A 23,649-nucleotide genomic window follows, 5' to 3' on the forward strand; every position below is an offset into this window, starting at 1 on the left:
CCTTTTTGAAACAAAGTATAAAGCTTGGGCAACACACAATTAATTCCATGATGCTAGCATCAAGGAAAGCAGTCACAAGAACAAAGGTGTCCTGTTGTGACAGCCGACTACAAATATAGACACAGTTAAACACATTCACAGCAGATAAAACATCGCCCCAGAAGAGCTTTGTCAGGAATTCACATCTCAACACAGACATAGAAGGTGGGTAACTGGAATTGGGCAGGCTCAACTGGCTTTGGACGTGCATGGTATGTGAACGAATACCTCCACGTTGGCCATGTAGCGCTGAAACCCAAATGCCCAGAATCTGGGCTGCTACTACGATTAATGTCTGTGTGTTAGGGTTTAATTAAACACAGTAATATATGTAGGCAGTATTTGCTTTATTATCTACACACGTGGCTCAGAAAGGAATCGAACTGGAGATGTTGCAACCATATGGTCGGCACACTAAACATTCACCCATGGGTGTGCCCCCTTAGGTGTTTTAGGAGTTCCATAGGTGTGCACCCTTAGGTGTTTTAGGAGTTCCATAGGTGTGCCCCCTTAGGTGTTTTAGGAGTTTCTTAAGAACCTCTTTTCTTCACATGAATACTGAGAGGCTGACCAGTACAACCAGTCTTCTTTTGTTAACCACTACTGCCCACATTCACTGTAGAAACTGGGAATCATTTGTCTAGTTCTAGAATACTGTTCAACCCGTTTACCCGATTGGTTGTCTATCTGTCAACACAATTGCCGACTGTCTGTCTACATGCCCACCTATCAGTCAGTCTCTCTGTTTACCCGTCTGTATACTCTCACCTGCAGTAGACCGTATTTGGTCTCCACATCGTAGAGTTTGTATTCCTTGATGTCGGTGGGAACGGGGCTGGGCAAGTTGTCCCACTGGCCCAGGACGTTGGACAGACTGGCAAACACGGGCTCTGTGCAAAACGCCAGGCAGTCCCTGAGGTGACAGCAGAGAAATAAATGCATCAGTTTTATCTTGTCGAGTCATCCTCGTTCCAAAGAATCCATTAACAGGACAAGCACGATCTGAACAGGAAGACACTTATCATCAATCGCAATTGATTTTTCAATATTGTGAATTATGATACACAATTTTGTTGTCTAAAATTAGCACTAAGCAAGTCAGAGTTCTGAAAGACTTGAGAATGGCGGATGGAAATAGCAACATCAAAAACTAAATTTGACATACAGATATCGTGATTTGTATTGATATAAAAAGAATGCCTTCTAGTTATCGTGATATATATACATATATTTTTTCATTTCAGCCCTGTTTAAAAGAGGTCGCACAGCTTGTAGGCACGATGCTTTTTATTTTATTTTTAAGAAACCAACGTTTAGACTAAGTCTTCAAGGCTTTGGTTCATTCTCAGCCCTGACCTACATATATTTAAAGTTAGAACATAATGTGCAGTGTGAAAGTGAGCTTAAGAAGACATAATGAGAGAAAGAGAGGAAGAGACAGGGCAGGAGAGAGAGTCAGTCTGAGCCTTATTCTGCTTCCAGGAACCATGTATTATTCAGTGTCTTTTGATCAGGACATGGCTTCTGTACACACATGCACAGACACATGCACATAATATCTGTCTCCCACACACACACAGATAGCAAAGTCACGCCACTTTTTTTTCTGCGTGCGTGCGTGCGTGCGTGCGTGCGTGCGTGCGTGCGTGCGTGCGTGCGTGCGTGCGTGCGTGCGTGCGTGCGTGCGTGCGTGCGTGCGTGCGTGCGTGCGTGCTCACCGCGACTCTTCCAGAGGATGCTGAACTGTGAGCAGTCGGGGATGTCTCAATCTGGTTAGCTGTTGCACCCCTTTCTTCAGTGAGTCAATGATCTGGTCCTTGTCAAACTTCTGGTACTTATCTATCGTCTTCTTATCAAAAACAAACACTGCCACTTCCTAGAGAGACAATAGCAAAACGGCAAAATGGTCAGACTAGCTTTTTCCAAGGCCAACAACATGTGTTCCTCCATTTAACCCATTCTGTTGTTATACACGCTTGAAGTACAATACATTCACTGCCTACAATGCTGATACAAACTGTGTTGCATGTGTATGTGAACATAAACAAAACAACACCTTGAAGTATGAACCAAACACACACACACACACACACACACACACACACACACACCTGTTTGGTGGATTTCTTACTGCCATTGTATATCCTCCAGCACAGGCCGGGCCCCCCGCTGGCGACGTGGCGGCCCACCTCAAACTCCCGCGTCACCGGGTTGCCCATGACAGCGCTGGTGACGTCAGCGGTCACCTTGGTGACGGTGCTCTTCAGCTTGTTCAGCATGGACTCCATGTTTGAGCCTGACAAGAGAAAACATGGACCGTTTCAACACAGGAAATCGTGTATTAACTACATTATTGTTACACCAATACGTTGTTATATACCTTTCAAGCTGGGAACGCCCCCGTGTCATTTTAGTTGTTGCCGTATGTCGTTGTTGTCGGGCAGAAACCTCTTATCTCCATTGTTTAACTTTTTGTGTTTTTTTCGTAAATTAATGCCCTACTTGATCATACTACAGCACTGTTATGTTTTAATAACATGGGTCATGCTGTGATTTCATGGGGTTTGCTGTATGTTGCTACTGTATATGGCGGTTAAGTTCCCTTTAAGAGACTGTGGTTATTATGGGATGCTGACGTTACGCGCAGAGCACGCGCTAATGCAAGGAAGTACTATGCTCTGTACTGTAAGAGACTGAAGTGAAGGAGTGTATGTTCCGACGTTGAAACGTGTGTGCGTGTCAGTCTTTTCAACACACAAATGTCACAAAAAAAGCATCCACAAGCTCAGATCTGCTACATTTTCAATTTTTGTTTTTCACCCGACAGAGACGATATATAGCAACATCATTATTTTTTTCTTTTTACGTAATAGGATTTAGAAGGCGTTTTTAGGATCAGCCTCAGGTCTAAATTGGGTTAAATTTTGTGTCACAAAACACATCACTATGCACTCCACTGCAGTGAATATCAATTGCATTGTTTAGCCTACTGTGACATAAGCCACATTGTGATATCGGTGTCTAAAAATATCCATATGATTATTGTGATATTGATTTCAGACATATTGCCCAGGCCAACCATATAGGCAGAGAGCCAACCCTGCAGTTTTCTACAATAGTGCATCATGCATGCATCATTGATGGACCAGTCACATCAAAGTGCACGTCAGAATGTAATATGTAATGCCAGTAGACAAACTACATCAAACTGGTATTAACACTCTTTATGATGACAGGAGCTACAACCTGTGCGGGGACGTGACTGGTAGTGCAGCACTGAAGAAAACCAAATGTACTAGTCTCACATACAAACATCCCTTTGTTCAACATGGTTACTTCATTAGAGGCCAGGAAAGTCAATACTCAACGACACTCCCATTTTTCTTTACATCCTCAGTCAGGTAACATTAGGGGGGAAAAAAAACCAAGAAAAAACCCTCACAGGAAAAGAAAGGAAGAAACCTTGTGAAGGACCACAAAAGAGGGGAGAGCCTTCTAGGGCAGACGGGCGTGCAATAGGTGCTGTGTGATCCATTTCAAATCCAAACCACAGCCATTCACTAGATCTGTGTTTATCATATTATTATTTCAAAAAGAGTAGAGCCCGCACACCAAGTACAAGGTACTTCTATATATCACAAAAAGGCTGACAACGTTTCGATCCGCTGTGGATCTTCTTCAGGTCATATATGTTGGTGTGCGGGCTCTACCCTTTTTGAACTGAAGCCTCTTTAGCCCAGCACCCACAGTCGATGTAAGAATAGCTAAGTTTCCTCATCATATTATTAATATCATCATCATCATCATCATCAGGCTGACTCAAACAGCACTCAACATCCATGGCTAGACTTAGTAAACTGGACCCAAGTAGGCTCTGTACTACTTGGACCACTTTTTTCCATCTCCACCAAATCTATTTGCCAAAAATAGCCTAGAATCAACAAGCTCACAACGCATCGGTGAGCTTGCCTCTGGTAATGTTGGCTAATGTTCCCCCCAGAATACGGATGCTGGGGTTAATTCTCCTTTAACACGCCACATCAGCGGTGTTAATGCTGAGCCACTACCAAGCCAACAGCTATAAAGAAATGTGTGAGGAGTCAGGACTGGAGCCAAGTGGACCTTAAACGGAGGAGGAGAGAGGAAAGCAATAGATAACCAAGACAGACTTTAACAGTGTCTGTCAGGCGTGTCAGCTCAATGACCGCTTTTTGTCATCGTCTGTCTACATCCTCCCGGCTCAAGGAGACGATGCAAGATTTCAAGATTGTGAAATTGTGTTGTGAAATAAGCCTCAAAGAATTCAACTGCATTGCACTACTGTACTGACATCGTTCCTCTTGACTATGCTCATCATACATTTGTTGGGCTGGCTCGGGGCTGTAGTCAACACACCTTCACTGCCTAATGTTACTTTCAAAATGGCAAAGAAATCTCACAAATCTCTCTACCTGGGTCGTACTACTGCACTGGGGACTGTCTTCTTCAATTGACAACAGCTATGAACACGTAAACAAAAGTTATATCAGTGTCAGTGACGCTCTAACGTCTCGCCATACAGATCAAACTGATTCATGTGCATTTTAAAATGATGTGAATTCAGTGGATATGGGTCGGTGACGTGCGTATTTCCTACCGGTCAGCTGAACAATGTCAATGTGAGGTGATGTTCAAGGACCATACCAGACTTTTTGACAAGCGAGTCCTAGGCTCTGTCACTCCTCAAATTTTTATTATTGAGATAAACATTTTATGATTGTTATGGTAGTCTGATGCCTCTCAAGATAATAGCTTAAAACATCACAAGATCACACAAAATGTAGTTCTCACTTAGATTGTGTAATGTAAGTGAGCATAGTGACCATAAATAAGAACGATGTGTATGTATACAGTATGCATGGGACTGGGGGTGGTGGTGATGAGAGACTGATATCATCTGGGGTTTTGGATATATATCTTATCATAATGTGGCATAAAGTGTTGCCTTTTCCTGGCTCATTACAGTTAAGTGAAGTACTGAACTTACCTGACTGTTCTAGCAGTTCTATTCAGGTGTCGTTAACCACTTAGTTATATTAGGCAACGATTATTTTATTAAAAACGAGCACCGTGTAAATTATGTGAAAGCCAATAGTCATCCCCACAATAATTGATAAAAGATATTTGAAATTGTCCGTGTGTGTGTGTGTGTGTGTGTGTCATGTCTGGTTGAGTCATATGTTGTGTACGCACCAGCATAAACACACAACAAGAAAACACATTGTAAACAACAGTGAGGATGATGATGTCTTGATGGCTCTAGAATGTCACCATGTTATACTGCTGTCAAACCACAACACTTCACCGTTTTATAAACACAACAACACTGTGTGGCTATTAGCTAGCTTTAGCTTTAGCTAAACGAGCTAACGATACAGCCGCTAAACAACAGTGTTCCAGTTACAGGTCTGTGTGTTTATCAACGCAACAGCTCCGCCATGCTCACCCTTCCCTGATGTCCTAAGAAAGCCTCGGTGTTGTCTTGTTGTCTCCCAACAGGACAGACAGAGTCACATCGAGTGTTACAGCTGTCAGTGGGAGCTGTGGAACACAGCCTCCATGTCTCTGAGACGATATACCACTTAGCTTAGCATGCTAACCACTGCCAGCCGAACCAACCAACCATCCAACCAACCAACCAGTCAGGCTACACTTCCGGGAATGTGTCAAATATCGTTGGTCTAAGATTCGCGAGATTGTCAAGATTTTCTTTTATTATCCCTTTAAACCATATTATTAACCCTGGCATCCCTATCTTAGACATGGCATTAGAAGTAAAATGTTACCGGATTTTTTTTCTTAATTTTCATTGTTTTCTTTTGATTGATTGATTGATTGATTGAATACTTTATTAAGAGTTTTTTTTTTTTTTTTAAAGCAGAGGTACAGATTTATACCAGGGATGCTAAAAGGTTGAAACCTAAGAAAGCACTATGGCTTGTTTCCATTGGGGTCCTGTGTATACAATTCATTGAGACATTTAAAGACAAACTATAATAATAATATACAGAATATGCAAAAACATATAATCGGGTAGTAAAAAAAAGAGAAATGTGTACAGTTAACAGTTGGTGGGGGGGGGGGGTGGGGGGCATTTCTGGTGATAGACTTTGACCTTTTACAGGGGCCAGTTCAGAGTTGCAGGCACCTGTAAGTGCTCTTTTAGAGCTTACACTTTTGTATGACTGTTGGTAGGCATTCCACATTTTGGTGGCATAGCAGTAGAACGAATTGTTTGAGCCAAATCTTTCACAAAAAATTACAAAAACAATCCCTGTACAAGCTCACAATGTGAACTTGACTTGAAGATCAGCTATATTCTCTATTTGTCCGTCTTCCTAATTTAAATAATTGAGTCTTTGAAACTTATGATCACATTTTATTTTATTTCAAAAGTAGTAAGGCATGTTTCAACATCTTAAAGTGCATCCTTAAAACCATAAGTGATATTTCACAAGCAAAAATGTTCAAATGAATAGGCTTTTTATGTATTAGTTTTCTACAAAACCTTACTGTGTAGCCTGAAGGTATGTTAAAAAAAACTGTCTATGCCATTTCAATGCATTAGCCTAATTTCAAGTATAGGTTAATCAAATTCCTCTGTCCAAAACTAATGTTATGAATCAATTAAATAAAATAGAAATTACACACCCGTAAATTCAAGAGAAAATACATAATTCCAACTCAGCTGTGTTTACAAACCCATTGCTGTATTCACAGTAAACATCTCTTTATAAAATGTCTTACTCCATCAGACAGAAATAAATTAGATTCAACTCAAGCATTCACCTACATTAGTGCTACATAGACCAGTATTTCCCTTTAGTAAGCAAACGCTCCTACATTAATTTTAAATTCCATTTGATATGCATTTCATGAAAAAAGCTACATTGCCTCAGTTTCTGAAACCAAATTAGCCATGTACAAAACCCAAAACAAGTAGTTGACTCATAAGAATCACATGAAATTTACCAATATCCAGTTCCTATTTCTTTTGAAAGTACACAATGTATGCAATTTATTCTTCTTCTATGTGTTGCTGCTAGAATATAACTTGTTAGCTCAAGTAAAATGGCTAACCAAACTGTACAATTAAACAATTGCACTCATCCTTTTCAAATATTCATCTCAGAAGACAAACGTGCCTTCTCCTCATACACAAAGAATCAGACTTCTAACACAATTTTGTCTAAACTTTCTATAAAGTCAAGCACTTAGTGACCACCGTTCCCAAGTTAGGTGAGGAAGGACAGTATTATTGCTGATGCTGCTACATTAGGAAGCAGAACAAAATTATTGTCTCTCTTATGTACCTGTGTACACGAGATGTAACAAAGAAAACCTTCACCTCGTCATGCATTGCCAACTGTAGTTTGAACTTGAGGTAAAAAATTACTTAATGACTTCAATCTAAAGATGGAACAAAAAGCTAACCGGTAACAAATTAGTTTTATGCCTTAAACTCTGATATACAGTAAGATGATTTGAACAGCACCTGAACCAATGTAATAACAGCAGCACCACTGTAATTTACAATTGTGACAGCTACACTGATCAGGGACTTGAAACCATCTCAATATATACTCAACAATCTAAGGTTTGACTTTATAAGGTTTGGCTTTAACTCACTTTAACAACAAACCAATTTTAACAACTTCAACCCTAGCCTCTCTATTCTGAGGCAAACATTCTGCAAAAATAGATCTACGAGCTCACAGCGCATCGTAGAGCGGCTACTTTCAGGGGAAGAGATATGGGACCCCAGTCGACTAAGTATCTAGATTCTAGGGTTTAAGTTGTAACAAATATCTGAGATTGTAAGGAATACTGTAAAGCTACATTTTAATTTGTCTTAAGTGATCCCTCACCACGTCACTCATTCTACACCAGAGCTCCCAATAGGTTGTGCAGGAAAAATGGGGGACACATAAGGATCCATCTTTACACTCTTAATTAAATTGACACAGAGGTTTTGACTGTGTATGGGGGTGCAGAATGGTCTCAGTGGCAGGCCCTCTCTGTGTCATGATTTGAGTGCGTGGGGATCTCATTTTAAATAAGTCATTGTGCTTTTATGAGCGATCCAGTTTAGAGGACCTTGTATTGTGAATTGTACTTCCATGTACTGTTTCCATGTCTTTTCTAAATAAAGTATTCAATCAATATTCAATGCTATGGTTTAGAAGGTGCTGGAGAAGTGCTGGAGGAAAACCACAGGGTGGTGTTTCTGGAACTCTTTGACCAGCTTCTTCTTCTCCTTGACGGGCATGCTGTCGTTCAGGGTGATGTCACAGAGGAGCTGCTTGAGATTCTTCAGGGTGGTGGCCTCACGCTGGTCCTCATACTGCTGGGCTGTCACCTGCTGGCAGAAGGTGAACGCTGCAACACAGAGGGTGAAAGTAAGGTTATTATAGTTTAGCATTTTTCATTCGTTTTTAATTTATTTTAGATTTCATTGTTTTCCATTTCAGTTTAAATCGGGTTTGCTAGTTGAGTTGAGTTTTACTTTTTTTTTAAGTTTCAGAAGAGTTTTATAGTAATTTTAATGATTTCACTGGTTTTAGATGATTGCACTGGTTTTAGTTAGAATATGAAGTACTTATTTATTTTATTTGTCTTTTTACAGAGTATAGGATATGTAGTATTGTATGCATGTTCTTTCTGTCTTGTCTGTATTTTCTGTCTTTTTAAATGCTGACCCCTGGGAGCTGGGCTCCATGAGTTCCTATGCATGCATGCATGCATGCATTCGTGCAAATGGCAAATAAAGTCTATTCTCCTATTCTATTAGTTTTAGTTTAAAAAAAATGACATATGGGAGTAGTCAGGGGTGACATTCAACAAGGTCAGAAAGATAGAAAAAAACGGCAGATCTAACAAGCTTGTATTTTTTGCTATTTTCGAAGCTTCCAGTTCAACCCAAACAAGTACCCATACCCGGGGATGCATGCACCCCACGCTGTGCAGACTTGAGAACTGCAACTGGCAATACAGATCCCAGAGCTCTTTACAAAAATGTTAATAAACATTTTAAATGTGTGATATACCAACCCCACTGAAACGAAAGATGCATGAGAATTCAAGTCTGTCAAGTCTTGTGACTTACTGGCAATGGAATCGCGGTCTCTCCCTTGTTGCATTGTCTGTAATGTCTTCCTCACTGCTTCAATCAGACATGTAGGAGTCTGCAGCCATTACAGGTAGACAGTGAAAGTGAAAAGAATAAACAAGGTAAGGGTTTTTAATGCCAAAGGGTGACAAAAGTGACAAAAAAGTGATCACAACAAATGACAAATGTATCTGTAAATATATGTAGGACACAACAATACCAACATCTGGAGTCATGTACAGTAGAGAGTAGATAGCACAGTGGGAACCTCATGTCAACACAACCAGTAGGTTTACATTCACACAAGAAACCAGGACACAGCGAGTGCTCTGGTTAAGGCAGTGTGCTTCTCTGGTTACTATAAAACTCCAGTGTACATGCTCTTTGGTCAGTCAATGAATTAATGTGACGCATTGTGAGCTTGTACTGTAGATCGGCTTTTCTTGTAAACAGATGTAAACTGTGCTAATGTTGTTTTAAATGTATCCATTGAATAAAGCAGCCTGTCTTCCATAACTTCTAAACTGATGTTGACTGATTTTAAAAAGGAGTAGAACAGACCTTGAAGAGCTGCGTGTGGTTGTCCATGAGAAATATCGACAGGGTTTCGCCCTGGACTCGGGTCAGCTCGTTGTTCTGGACAATGGCCTTCTGGAAGGTACGGATGACCAAAGCCCTGTTGTCCATCTGACAGATAATACAGAAAACGTATTTTACATATCACATATATACATATTTTACACCACAGGCTCTATACAAACCTGAACACTTTTAAACACTTTGAAATGTTGAATTTTGCAGGAATATCTGTTAAATTCTGCAAGCTATTAAACAGCTACAAGAGAAAGAATTGTGACGATTCTTATCTGAACTCTAAATCTAATCAATGAAAAATATTAACAAGAGCTTGTGACTAAATAATAGCTACATTGGATCCATTGAAACAAAAGGTCATTGTTTTGCCCATTTTCTGAGAAGTAAAGGTCATTACACACCGGCGATTATGCGAATATACGCAAAATTCAGACTCGTCCGAATAAATAAAAGACGCTTTTTCGCTCCGCGAAACTGATGTGGAAGCTTGCAATGACTTTATAAGGTTTTTTAAAAAAAACGTATTATTCGCATGACAAAATCGCCCCCGGTGTGTAAGGACCTTCACAGTTTTGGTTTCCACCCAACAGAAACAACGTAATGTGTCGGTCTTCTCGTGTCTGCTCCTAGAAGCAGTGTGTGTGTGTGTGTGTGTGTGTGTGTGTGTGTGTGTGTGTGTGTGTGTGTGTGTGTGTGTTGTGTGTTCTTTCAAGATTTGGAGAAAAAAAAGAAATATAATATGTCAGTGGTTGCAAAGCATTGTCTTTCTATAGTCGTACTACAATTTAGAAATGCCTTGTTGCTGTATAAGTGTCGGCCTGCATAAGAAGGAAATAAGGCGGTGTTTACAGGTGAGAGTCTGGTGCAGGGGTTACCTGTTTATGCAGACGACAGGCCTCTGGGTGAGCTGCTGTGGCCATGAAGACGAGGAGTCTACGCAGCTCATCTCTGGTACTGGCCTCTAGTAGTCGCAGACACAGCTGAGATGCCCTGATCGCTTCCCCGATCTTCTCCCCATCTGTAAAGAAGCAAGCAGCAACGAATCAAGGACATGATACACCCATACCTCAGGGACATGACCACTTCTTCCTAGACTCTTCTCCCTCCTGGCTCCCAAGCTGTGGAATGAACCTCTTCAAAACGCTACCTCACCTCCTAGCACTTCTCTTTCTTTGTATCATTTTTGTTGGCTATTTTGATAGATGCAAGTTATACTATGCACTATATGCAGATGTGGTTACTGATGTTCAAATAAAGTATACAGTGTGTTATCTTATTTATTTTACATGTTTTTAGACACATTCTAGGTTTAAAGGAGTCACACCATGAATTTCATATTTTTTTTGGGGGGGGGGGTATTTTTTGGGCTCCCCAGTGTCTCTTGTACCCCAAAAAATATTTTTTTTTAACATTCAGTCATTCATTCTCATTTCAGAGATTTTCAGAATAGGCGTGTCTGAACAGGCCATTTCAGAATGGCAATGCAAGTGACATCACTTGCCTTGCCATTGCATTGATGATGGCCAGACAGAATTGCTCAGTAGCCCCCCCCCCTGCCCAAAAGGAAGTTTTGGTATTGCAGCTGAAAGTGCTGTATAAGCCAGAGACAATTGACTTGGGATGAGTATATCTGAGTGATGATTTAGGCTCAAACCTTTTGAAAAAGGTTTGAGGGACATACACCATATGATATTAAATATCAAATATTTTTTTTAAATTCATGGTGTAGATCCTTTAATGTTTACCTGGTAGCCCAGTTACTTTGTCGAATTTCATTGTTTTTTTTTCTTTACTTGACCTTGTGTGTTGACTAGGGTTCATGAATTGCACAACTCTACAACTGTAGAACACTGGTCAATCTGCTCCAAAGCACAACACCAACGAACGAGTGATAGTATGTGTGTGTGTGTGTGTGTGTGTGTGTGTGTGTGTGTGTGTGTGTGTGTGTGTGTGTGTGTGTGTGTGTGTGTGTGTGTGTGTGTGTGTGTGTGTGTGTGTGTGTGTGTGTGTGTGTGTGTGTGTGTGTGTGTGTGTGTGTGTGTGTGTGTGTGTGTGTGTGTGTGTGACAACCATAATGGAATTGTCCCCACTTAAACACCGACTGGATGTCTTTCCTTTTCTCCGATTGTCTTTTTCACACAAAACAAAAGTCAAACTGTAAGCTAAACCCTTTCAAGTCTCACCCAACAAATCCAGTATGGCAATGTGCACGTCCAGATAGCGTCCCGAGAGCAGCGGTGATTTCTCCTGTCCGCCGTAGTGCTTGGCCATGGTGTCAAACAGCAGCCTCTTCTGTCTGCAGGTCACCTCTTGGCCTCCCTCCGAGGCGGCGGTGGTGGTGCCGCCCTGCTGGCGGAGCTGCTCTCCTGCCACCACGATCAGTTGATCTGGGAACAGCTCCAGGCAGTCTGCGGCTGCCGACAGCCACCCATCCAGCCTGGGGAAAACGAAGCCGTCAAAGTGGTTAATGTATGTTTTGTAATAATAATCAAAATCTACAAAGTAACTAGTAACTAAAGTTTTCAAATACTTGCAGTGGAGTAAAAGTACAAAATTTGCATCTGAGATGTAGTAGAGTAGAAGTAAAAATACTGGAAATACTCAAGTATTGTACTTAAGTACAGTACTTGAGTACATGTACTTAGTTACTTTCCACCACTGCTGCCAACCCCTATTGTTTGGGGAGGGTGTAGGCAGCCACATGTCTCCTCCGATACACATGAAGTCACCAGCCACTTCTTTTCACCTGACAGTGATGAGTTCCACCGGGGAGGGCGTAACGCGTGTGGAGGAACACGCCATCCCTCCCAGTCCTGCTCCCCGCAGAACAGGCGCTGCAACCAACCAGAGAACGTCCTCCCCTGCGGTCTGCCCACCCGAAAACGCAGCCAATTGTGTTTGTTGGACAAACCAGAGGCACCACGGAGGAAATCAGAACCCAGACACCATGTGTAGGCCTGTCACAATTATTACATAATCGTCTGATAGCAATTATTTTTGTAGTATCGTCATAATCGTTTCCATGTTGAAAGATGTTCACACATCTCAATATTTTTTTTGCGTAATTGTCAATTATTTCCATGTTAGAATGTTCATGTTCCATGTTCATATATTTTCAAACATTTTCAAAAATAGTGGAAATCGATCTACACCCGGTCGGCACCCATTATTAAAAAAAGCAGAAATAGAGAAATCTACAAGCTTACAACGCGTCACGAAGCAGCTATTTCTGCTTTTTGTATTATTAAATATATCAATAGTTTATTTGTATATGTCAGTTATGTGGTCATATCTAACCTGTGCAATATTTGATTACGAAGCCTAAAAGGCTTCATATGTTCCAATGTTCAATGCCAATTAACACTATTTGAGTGACAATTAATCGTCAACTTAAATTTGTAATCGTGACAGCCCTATCAACGTGGTGGGCAGGCGGGTTTACCCCCTGCACCTCCCGGTCGCCTCTTCACCATAGACTTCTGTTTTTCTATTTTCATTTCACAACACCGTTCAATGACAACTGGAGCACTGACTGGGGTAAACTGAGGCTCTGGGGCAGCTCTCTGTCCAGACAGGTGTTGGAGAAGACCAGGTCCGGATGGATGGACCCCAGGGGGCCACCGCAGCAGGCCTGGGCTCTGGCCGGGGAGGTCAGGATGCAGTCCAACACTGGAAGCTCCACTATCTGCAGCAGCTGGAGCAGAGTCTGCTGTCTCCAGACTGCATCCACCACTATGGAGAGACAACAGGAATGTGAACAGAGAGGGGGTGTTGGGAGATGATGTTGAACTGGTGCAAGGCTGCACAGGTTGCTATTGAGCTGGTGGTTCTGTACAGTGACATTTCTAACATATTAGTAAGTACACAGCCTACTTTAAGACCTTCCTATTCTCTCAGGCTTGGCTTCAAAAGGTTAAGTGATATTTAAGTTTTTTGTTAAAAGGTTAAAGCATTTTCTAATAGTAATCATTGAAGTGTGTTTATTCAGTAACAGGGGTCTCCCCGTCTCTCCAGCTCTTTAATAAACGGAAAATACATTTTCAGGTGGGTGGGCAAACAGGAGAAAGTACCAATTTATCAGCTTCAATTTTATAATGTTCCAGTTCCAATTTTGTTTGCTCATTTCTTTGTGTCATCACTTCCAATTTCTCAGATTTATACTGTGTCCTGTGTGAGTTCCCTCTACTGATTGGAAAAAAATAATTATATAAAATGCATTTTCGTTACTATACCTTTCAATCCGGGAACCCCTTTTGGGGTAGTTGTTGCTATGTACAGTACGGTATATAGCAATATACTTTTTTTTTAATATATTTTTTATGTTTGAATAAATATTTGAAGTTTTTCAGAAAACTTAGGTCAGGATTTAGAAGGCGTTTTTAGAATCGGCCTCAGGTCTAAATGGGTTAATCCAGAGCTGGAGGGACGAGGAGACCCCCGTCACTGAACAAACACTCTATAGCAACGAGTCCTATCAGAATATATAGGTTATTGTTAAATGATCACTTACCCTACCTTTAACCTGTGTGGGTTGTTGTGGGGGTGGGATGGTGGATCATAAATGCTATGCATCTTGTGAATGTGTGGATGGATGGATGAGGTTTATAAATAATGTGTGGTGGGTGGGTGGTGCAGTTATACTGCGTTGTGTAGCTCTCTGTGTGTTTTTTTTTCTTCTTTGCGGTCCTTTATCCACTTTCAACTTGGAATCCCTCATTTTTGGGGCATTTCACAATAGGTGAAAATGTTCCCAAAAAAAAATAGAAGAAATACAAGCTCACAATGACGTCTGAATGCAATGCATTTTGAGCTCGTAGATCTGCCATTTTTTTTAAATAAGATTTATTAACATCGAGTTTACAGTGTGTGTGTGTGAAATGTAAGCACAAACTTCACTTATCACTGGCACAAGTCTCCAAGGCTGGATGAATCTTACCAGCTTTAGAGATGAAGGTGGAGGAGGAGGCCGAGTTGAGACGTGGGGGCAGGGAGGGATGCAGATTAATTGTCTTCAGGAGCCTCTCCACCCTCCTGTCTGAAGGCCCTACCGCGAGGGGATTGGATATGGTCCGCAGCTCATTTAACCTACAGGAACAGAACATGGAAGCAGGCAAGTAATATACTGTACATTAATACACATTCAGATGTGTGTACAGTATGTGTGCCATCAAACCCACCATTTTGCATTTTAAATATCTATACCAGCTCCTGAACTGGCAGGACCACCATACCCATACGATCAATGCACTACAGTTACTGTAGTACCCAGCAGAGGCAGGCGATGTGTGTTGTTGGGTCTTGTGGTCACTGGTTTGAAATAGCAATAAGCCTATAAGTCCGATTACCAGTGAGAAAAGAACATTTTCATGCACAAATGGCTGTGTTTTATTAGGGCAGAGTGGGTTACATTTAGGGCTATGGTAAAATTGCATGTTTACCGTTAGCTCCATAAAGAACCTCTCACTCCGCTTTACAGCTCCGAGATGAGGTTCTATGTCGTTCTCATCCAGAATCGGTGGAACGTCTGCCAAGGCTCCGCTGTTTACCCTTTTGTATACATCGTATCCCAAAACTAATGGTAGATTCCAAACCACACGGATGTTTAAGGTTTGGTTCGGAGCATAATATTTTGGGTCCGGAGCGAAACTACCCGTTTAAATCGCTTATTTAGTCAGCCTGTGGCCATGTTTCCCATTCAACCCGGAAAACCCCCCTACGTACGCTGCCAGTACTGCTCCCGGTTTGGCTACAATGGGAAACATGGCCACAGGCTGACTAAATAAGCGATTTAAACGGGTAGTTTCGCTTCGGACCTAAAATATTATGCTCCGAACCAAACCATAAACATCCGTGTGGTTTGGAATCTACCATTAGTTTTGGGATACGATGTATACAAAAGGGTAAACAGCGGAGCCTTGGCGGACGTTCCACCGATTCTGGATGAGAACGACATAGAACTAGCCTGGTAAACCCTCCTGGAGTGAGTCTGGCCTGATCCGCCTTTCTGCAATATTGGCTGTGTACGCCAAACGGACGAGCCTATCAGCGTCGTCGCTCATTGTTCTGTGATTGACAGCTTACGTTGGCCAATCAGGTGGCGAGTTCGAGTGAGCCCAAAACACGAACGGCAGCCATCTTTTTCTTGTCCGCTATATTCTCCGCTATTTTTTTACTTCAAAAAGCTCTCTAACTTCTATTTAGAGGCACGGAATTTACTTATAAGATATCGTTTGGATAGAATTTAGTTGTTTAACTTCATATATGTGGTCAATTAATCATGACAAAGGCTATTTAAAAATAAAAATGTAGAGAACCGGTAGGGGCGGGCAGTGACACCCATGTATCCGAATAAAGCCCTCTCCAGACCAATCTGAGTCGGCCCGATTTTGGGCCGAATTGGCTTCGGGAAGCGTCGGCCAGTCGGTTAGGGGTCCGTCGGGGGGTCCGTCGGGACCTTTTCGGCCGACCCAGAGCCGACCGAACATGTTCAGCTTTTTAGCCGACTGGTAGCGCAGTGGCAGTGACAACAGAGGGCTGTCGGTGTTGCCAGATTATGTGAGAGAAACAAGCGACCATGTCTATGAAAACCTACATTCACTGTTTCTTGTTGTTGCTCCCAGAGAGAGAGAGATTGATTGATTTGCCCTACTTTTGCGCTGTGGTGATTGGGAGCAGGTGTGTAAATTTGTCCAGTGACGGAGTCACATGCATCCGTGTTTATGTATAAATATGTAATGCGCAAGTATGTAAACATGTCCTTCTGAGTGGGAGTTCAAGCATTGCATGAATAGGCTCGTAAAGCAGGGAGATAGTGACAGAGGAAGAGTGGTAGAGGGGGAGAGACAGAGGGGGGAGAAAGAGAGAGAGAGAGAGGGAAAGAGAGAGAGAGAGGGAAAGAGAGAGAGGAGGGGAGAGAAAGAGAAAGAGAGAGGGGAGGAAGACAGAGAGAAAGTGGGAGACGGAGAGAGAAACGGAGGGAGGGAGAAAGAGGGAGGTAAAAAGCGGCAGAGAGAGAAGGAAAGAAAGAAAGAGGGAGAGACAGAGGGAGAGAAAAAAGGGAGAGTGAAAGATTGAGAGAGAAAGAGCGAGCGAGAGATTGAGGAGACGGAAAGAGGGAGAGAGAACGAGCAATTAAGTGAATTGCTTTCACCTGCTGCTGCTGCTGCTGTGCGGAGTGTGCTACAGGGCATATCTCCGCCAAGCCAGGGTGACCTACCCAGGCTCATGAAATTCATATTCAGGCTAGTAGCCAATTAGAATGAAATCTTCAAAAACGGACTCATATACTGATACAGAACCATATATTGGCTATATATTATGGCTGTCGGGTGGAAATCTTGTATGTTCCTTTTTTATTATTATTTAAAAACAATTTAAAATCGTGAAAATAGCCAATCTACAAGCTGTAATTATTAATAATTAAGAAATACTATATTTTAAAGAGTGAAAAATCAACTAAAGTCATTATTAGTGCAAGTTCATTCACATTTCATTTGAATGAAAATAACTTGTGGGTAAAATACATTCTGTGAATCTAATGTGATTAATGCTACTTCAGTCAGTGAAGTCCAGGGCTGAATGTGACATATTGAGACCTATATAACTAAATATTGGTCATTTGCCAACACATTATTTTGTGAAATAAATGGGTAATATTTCACAGATAGTTATACTATTCTTATAATATATTAAAATACAATCATCCTTAACCTTCAAGTTAAATGCATTATTTCCGTGGACTTAAAAATCATTTTTGGACTTAAAAATCTTTATTATTTTTTTGGATGGCCTTCCTGCCCTGGCAGGAAGGCCGGGCAGGGCCTTTGTGCCCTCCAAAAAATTACAACACCAAAGGCCAAGTGGCCTTGCCCCTAAAATGACGAAATTCCAGGCTTGAATGCAATAGATGTACTCTGAGTCTGTTACAAGTAAAAGTCTGGAATTCAACATTTACTTGAGTAAAAGTACTAAAGTATTGGTATAAAAATGTACTTAAAGTACCAAAAGTAAAAGTACAAAAATGTTTGAAAATAGCAGATCTACAAGCTCAGAACGCGTGCATCGCAACACGTTGTGAGCTTGTAGATCTGCTATTTTCAAATAGCTTAAAAGTATAAAATAGGGCTAAAGTGGTTAATGTATGTTTCATAATGATTTATATCTGCAAAGTAACTAGTAACTAAACATTTCAAATAATTGTTGTGGAGTACAAGTATAGACAATTGGAAATACTCCAGTAAAGTAAAAGTACCTCAAAATTGTACTTAAGTACAGTACTTGAGTAAATGTACTAGTTACTTTACACCACTGCACGTCAGTGAAGAAAAAACGCTGGGAACATCCCTAAGTGGCTTTGCAGGGAAACAAGCCCAAAGTCGCTTATAATAAGCAGACCTGGCAACGCTGGCACGCTAAAAGTCTAATTAGCACATGAATGGCCAGTCGGCTGACAGACTTAAATGGCAACTTTTGCCAACCGAATACCAGTCTGTTGCAGTCTGGAGTAGTCTGGACGAGTCTGTTTGGTGCGGAGTTGCCTTAAGGAAACCCATTTTGGGCATGGCTGTCTCAAAAGTCCCGTTGCGTCACATTAGACTGGTGAACTGCTGATTGGCTGAAGGGGAAAAATTATCATTGGCTGAAGGGGTTGTCAGTCAACGGTATTACTCCCGCCCAACTCCAGCACAGCCAGTATTGCAGAAAGGCGGATCAGGCCAGACTCACTCCTGAAATCAAATGGAAATGAGATTTCCGGAGGGAGGGTTTACCAGGCTAACATAGAACCTCATCTCGGAGCTGTATAGCGGAGTGAGAGGTTCTTTATGGAGCTAGTTTACCGTAGGCATTAGGTTACAGATGGAACGTTTAAGTAAGGTTAAAATGGTTGCCAGGAAAGAATATACCATTTGAAAAATCCAGATATCCATTCATTGTTTTTATGTGCATAATTCTTCCTCCACAGTCAGATTAGTTTTACTTCATTATTAAATGACATTGATTGACATATTCTGATTTGTATTATTCTTCTCTTATAAGTTTGGCCGACTTATGGTAGAGCTCTGCAGCTTTGGAAAAGGCAGATGAGAACAGATGCCAGATTCCGAAAAGATTACCGACTGCTGGGTTAAGGTCAGCAACATCATCAGTAATGATCTGGGACGGAGGTTAGCCCTATGACCTCAAATTCCTGGATTCGGAACTTGTAGAAATTGTGTAATGGCACCGGATCAGGAGCCACAACCTTAACCCCTTCCAATCTGGTGTCCCTGCTTTGTGCATGTCATTATAGGGAAAACATTTTTCAGATCTTTGAAAAGTAAAAGAAACGAAAAAGTGTGAATAGCACATCTACAAGCTCATAATGTGTTATGAAATTGTAAATCTGCTATTTTCAGCAGATGTTTTGGACACCAATCCAGATTTTGGAGAGTCCCAACCCACCAAATGACCCATGTTTTGACCGATATTTTGTCAAAAAGAACCAAATCAATTGCAAAACAAAATTATGCAATTAAAAAAGTCCAAATGTTTACATACAAAAATAGCCAATCTACTGGCTTGTAGATCTGCCTTTTTTGTATTCTTATTCTTAAGACTACTGTATAACACTATAATAACATGCCCAAAACAGGGACACCAGGTTGAATCCAGACACATTGGCTGCATAATAACTACCCATAACAATGTTGTGAAAAAAGTCAAATAAAGCCCAACAGATCGGTCTGGCACCAGTTACATTTGACCTACCTGGACGCTCTCTTGTTCTTCCTTCTCTCCAGTTCCCCAGGCACCATGTTTTCAGTGTCACCAGTGCCACCGGCGCTGGTGGCGGAGCCGGGCAACGCGTTGCAGTCCACAAAGCGGTAGAGGCTGGAGCTGCCGTCCTCGAAGGCCACCTCCTTGTCTCGGCGGAACAGCTTGGTGCCGACCGGCTCGAACACCTTGGCCTCCATCAGCGCCTGGCACAGCCGCGTGGCCTTGAGGCGAGACACCTCGCTGCTGCAGAACACCACGTTCTGCATCAGGTGGCTGAGGACGGCGTCCACCGCGTCCGAGCCCGCGAAGCACTCGGCGTGAACCCGCAGGTGTCTCCTGTGACGCCGCACCTCCACCTGGGTCTGGAGGGCCTGGATGATGTTCTGCCACAGCTGGGTCGCACGGAAGGGACCCGAAAATCCTGACAGGAGACATATAGGCCAATTATTACATCATCCCCTAGTCGCAATAATTTGAGATCATCTCAATACTTTTTTTGCCTAATCGTCAATTGTTTCCATGTTAGAAATGTTCATATATTTTCAAACATTTTTAAAAAATAGTGGAAATAGCCGATATACAGTCTACACCCGGACTGCACCCATTATTTTATGGACCAGACAAACCTAAAATGCTGTTCTACCACACCACAGTATCGGCGAGATCTCAGCTGTAGCAGCCTAGAGACAATGACATTAAATTGCATGTTTTCACCTCGATGAATAAGTAATGCACTTTGATTCCACAGAGGTTTGATGCGCTTTGAGCGTGCGCTCTCGTTTCTCACTTTAACTGACGGGGTTCCCCCATATATTGCGCTGCAGTAATCTGATCCCCGGTCAGTCAGTCTATCAGCACTTGATTCTTCTTTCACACCTACAGCCAGCATAACACAGATAAACGATGTGTCGTGTATTAGCTTGTCTGACACACTAGTTGGTTGAGTTGAGAGGGCAACTGCACGTGGCCAATAACAGAATCAGAATGGTCATTGCGGCGAGAGGCAAGCATGCAGCCAATACACAACAACGATAATGGGAACGGTGGGCCGGGTGGGGTGCTAGACCAGCGCCGGTTGGGAAAGAAATACAAAAATAAATAGACCAGCGGTCGGCGAGATCGACAAGTCGATTGCTAATCCAATCCCCCCCCTCCGGCGCATATGGTGACAATTAATCATCAAGTAAAATGACAATCGTGCGCTTTGAGGACAGGCACACAAGGTATTGTCCAAAATCAATGGCTGTGTCTCATTTGGAAGGATACCACCTTCGTACATACAGTAGTTAATGATTATTATTAGGTACACGTTTTGTCCAAAAGAGGTTACATGATTTGAGACAACGTAGAAAGGTGGCATTGATCATGTGACTAACATACGTTTGACGCAGCTTGTTACTCGTTTCCATGGTAATCAAGCCTCCATGGCTCCAAATCTTAGTCTCTCACAACAAATTAACTGACTCTGACAGATAAATGTTACCAACTATGAATTACATTTCAGAGCATTTGGTTTGCTTTAGATTATACATTTATTTAATTTGAAAGAAGCTGGGTTAAACTAGCCTTATTATAGGATGTTTTTATGCAGCCATGGAACCACTTGAACTTATTGATTGACTATATTAATAATTGCATAAATAAGCTATGCCTTTTCGATCAAACAGTATGGAATATTGAATTACAGTGCGTTATGTTTTGTGATAATGTGGATCAAAATAAACTAAACTAACAATATATTAATGAACTATATATTAACTGCATTTCAGCCTTTTTCAATAACTTGCCTTGGCTAGTAGTATAAATAACATTTAAAATACAGGTTAAATAAATAGTCAAATCATTTTAGTTGATGATTAACTGTCATACACATAAGAGATTAATGATTTAATTGTGCTTTTGGCATTGAACTAGTGTAACATAAATAAAAATTACATTTCCTTTTACACTTTGTAAGAACAAAATGCACAGAACAATATGACAAAAGAAATAAATTAAATATGCAACGCCTATTGGAGGGGGAATACATTCTGCCAGGGACCAGTGGTGGAAAAAGTACTCAATTTTTTTACTTAAGTAAAAGTATCAATACTGCAATGCAGAAATACTCTGTTAGGTAAAGTAAAAGTCCAGAATTCCAAATTTACTTGAGTAACAGTACAAAAGTATTGGTATCAAAATGTAGTTAAAGTACCAAAAGGAAAAGTACTCATTATGCAGCACCAGCATGTCCCATTTCACAAGTTTTCAAAAATAAAATGTAGACGTAAAAGTACTGAAAATTGGAAATGCTTCAGTAAAGTAAAAGTACTATGTACTACAGTAAATGTACTTAGTTACTTTACACCACTGTCAGGGACACGTACCTTGGCACTACAGTGACAAACAACCTTATCTTGAATGGTTTCCAGCCTGCCATGTTTTGACGGACGTTGGAATAAATATTTAAGAGTTAACATACATGACTCACTCATTAACATATATGACTCACTTAAGTTAATTGTAATGTAGAGGTGAAGTGGTTTTGCACAATATGTAATACATCATAATACTTATTAATACAGTATTAATAAGGTAACGTATGACGTTACGTTTGAAGAACCATAGCCATGGATCACACGATCACACATTCACACTCATCTGTCATGACCGTCATGGATGAACTTCAACCTGGTGTTTGTACTTTCACCATTTACGGCCCGTACATCTACATAAACGTTCAGATTTAAAATATAAAGTCCCTACCTCATGGCCACGGGTGTTACAGTTATGTACGGGCATTCAGAAGTACCCGTATGTTCCGTATTGTTATATAAAAAGCTGTTTAATCCAATCGGTGGCCATTTTCTCATAGAGTTATAACGTATCAGAGTGCAGTACACCTCCCAACCGATAGGGTCGCGTAGATGAAAGCCTAATGGAGAAAATACGGAGAAAATGGCCACCGATCGGATTAAAATGCTTTTTGTTGAACGATACGGAAGATACAGGTACTTCTGAGGGGCCGTATATAATTGTAACATCCGTGTCCATAAGGTAAGAACTTTATATTTGAAATCCGAACGTTTATGTAGATGTACGGACCAAAAAGGGAGAAATGCAAACACCAGGTTGAAGTTCATCCAAGAACCATGACATGACTTTCACTTCACACTCTGCTGCTGGTTAGCGACGCCGATCACTGGGCAAATCAGAAGCTTTAGCATTTGATTTAATTGTTTTAATTACATTTAAGTAACGCCTGAAACGCAGTGAAATACACTGTACTGTTACTATACGTACCAGGAAGAGCATTTTGACCAAAACTCCTAGTTTGACTGTTCAATCGTCTGAAGCGAGGAGTCAAATCAACCGCCATCACCACATGAGGATATGACGTCATGTTTGTGGTGCGCTTCTTCTTCATTTTGTTTTATGGCGGTTGCCATCCAGCTTTTTTGGCGCATTACCGCCACCTTTTGATCCGGAGTATGGATCAAACAAAAAACTTACTATCCCACACACTTACACACTACACACACCTTAACTACTCTAGTCTATATCCTATCAAACACTCCTGTTTCCCTTAAAAACAATACTCTAGTGTCTAGTCTAACATGTGCTCTTTGACTTTCACCCATGCTCAATTAATAGATAGTTTAGGGTAAATTTCTGCACCCCTAAATCCCTCAGATGATTCCTCATCGTCTCCCTCTCAGTCCCATACCTTATACAAGTATGTCATGCTCCACTGACTCCTCTTAGTGACATCCCTCACATAACCCATTTTGATGTGTCCCTATAATTTCCAATGTTTTATTTAGTGCAATATAGGGTTATGCCCTAACCTTAGTCTTGTCAATAATGTTTCCTCTCTTCTCTGTCCACTACCCACCCTTTTAACCCTTTAAAGGTCACCCCAAGAAAAAAGCATTGGAAAAAAAAATTCTTTGCATTTTTTATTTATTTGGGGCAATAGTAACAACTATCAATTATAATTTCTTTAACAGACCCAACAGTTTTCCAAATATAGGCCTCTACCAAACGGTTGAGATGTCACTTTATGGTAATGGTAAAAGTTTCATGCATATACATTGATTTATATGCATTCACTGAGAAATATGTCTCCCATT

At 41.2% G+C, this 23,649-nt stretch overlaps 2 protein-coding genes across 2 annotated transcripts in view; both read right to left on the bottom strand.

Moving 5' to 3' along the window:
• The window catches only part of scyl2 (SCY1 like pseudokinase 2), a 28,144-nt gene extending 22,450 nt beyond the window's left edge, over positions 1 to 5,694 (bottom strand). The window contains exons 1-4 of the mRNA XM_080421430.1: positions 5,525 to 5,694; positions 2,151 to 2,335; positions 1,758 to 1,915; positions 808 to 952 (exon numbers count right to left, since the gene is read on the bottom strand). Coding sequence (XP_080277556.1) covers positions 808 to 952; positions 1,758 to 1,915; positions 2,151 to 2,327 — 480 coding nt within the window. The 5' untranslated portion in view covers positions 2,328 to 2,335; positions 5,525 to 5,694. The remainder of the gene's footprint in view (positions 1 to 807; positions 953 to 1,757; positions 1,916 to 2,150; positions 2,336 to 5,524) is intronic.
• A 2,417-nt stretch (positions 5,695 to 8,111) lies between these two features.
• depdc4 (DEP domain containing 4) lies at positions 8,112 to 22,908 on the bottom strand. Its single transcript, XM_080420988.1, has 9 exons — positions 22,820 to 22,908; positions 19,529 to 19,958; positions 14,718 to 14,866; positions 13,315 to 13,513; positions 11,965 to 12,218; positions 10,657 to 10,799; positions 9,749 to 9,874; positions 9,185 to 9,263; positions 8,112 to 8,457 (listed from the first exon to the last, which is right to left on the bottom strand). Exons 1-9 carry the CDS (start codon positions 22,893 to 22,895, stop codon positions 8,258 to 8,260), a joined length of 1,656 nt encoding a protein of 551 aa, XP_080277114.1. The 5' UTR covers positions 22,896 to 22,908; the 3' UTR covers positions 8,112 to 8,257.
• Positions 22,909 to 23,649: the final 741 nt, after the last annotated feature.

This window comes from Gymnoscopelus braueri (genome assembly GCF_963280865.1).
Source record: "Gymnoscopelus braueri genome assembly, chromosome: 23".
Classification (NCBI taxonomy): domain Eukaryota; kingdom Metazoa; phylum Chordata; class Actinopteri; order Myctophiformes; family Myctophidae; genus Gymnoscopelus; species Gymnoscopelus braueri.

What these genes read in the sequence shown, in the direction of transcription:
- depdc4 (XM_080420988.1), bottom strand. Translation starts at nt 22,895, where the DNA reads ATGGCGGTTGATTTGACTCCTCGCTTCAGACGATTGAACAGTCAAACT. An exon ending in TGCCATACTGGATTTGTTGG is followed by an intron (nt 10,800 to 11,964) that starts GTGAGACTTGAA and finishes GCTTCTTTACAG; the next exon opens with ATGGGGAGAAGATCGGGGAA. An exon ending in CCTGTCGTCTGCATAAACAG is followed by an intron (nt 9,875 to 10,656) that starts GTAACCCCTGCA and finishes ATTATCTGTCAG; the next exon opens with ATGGACAACAGGGCTTTGGT.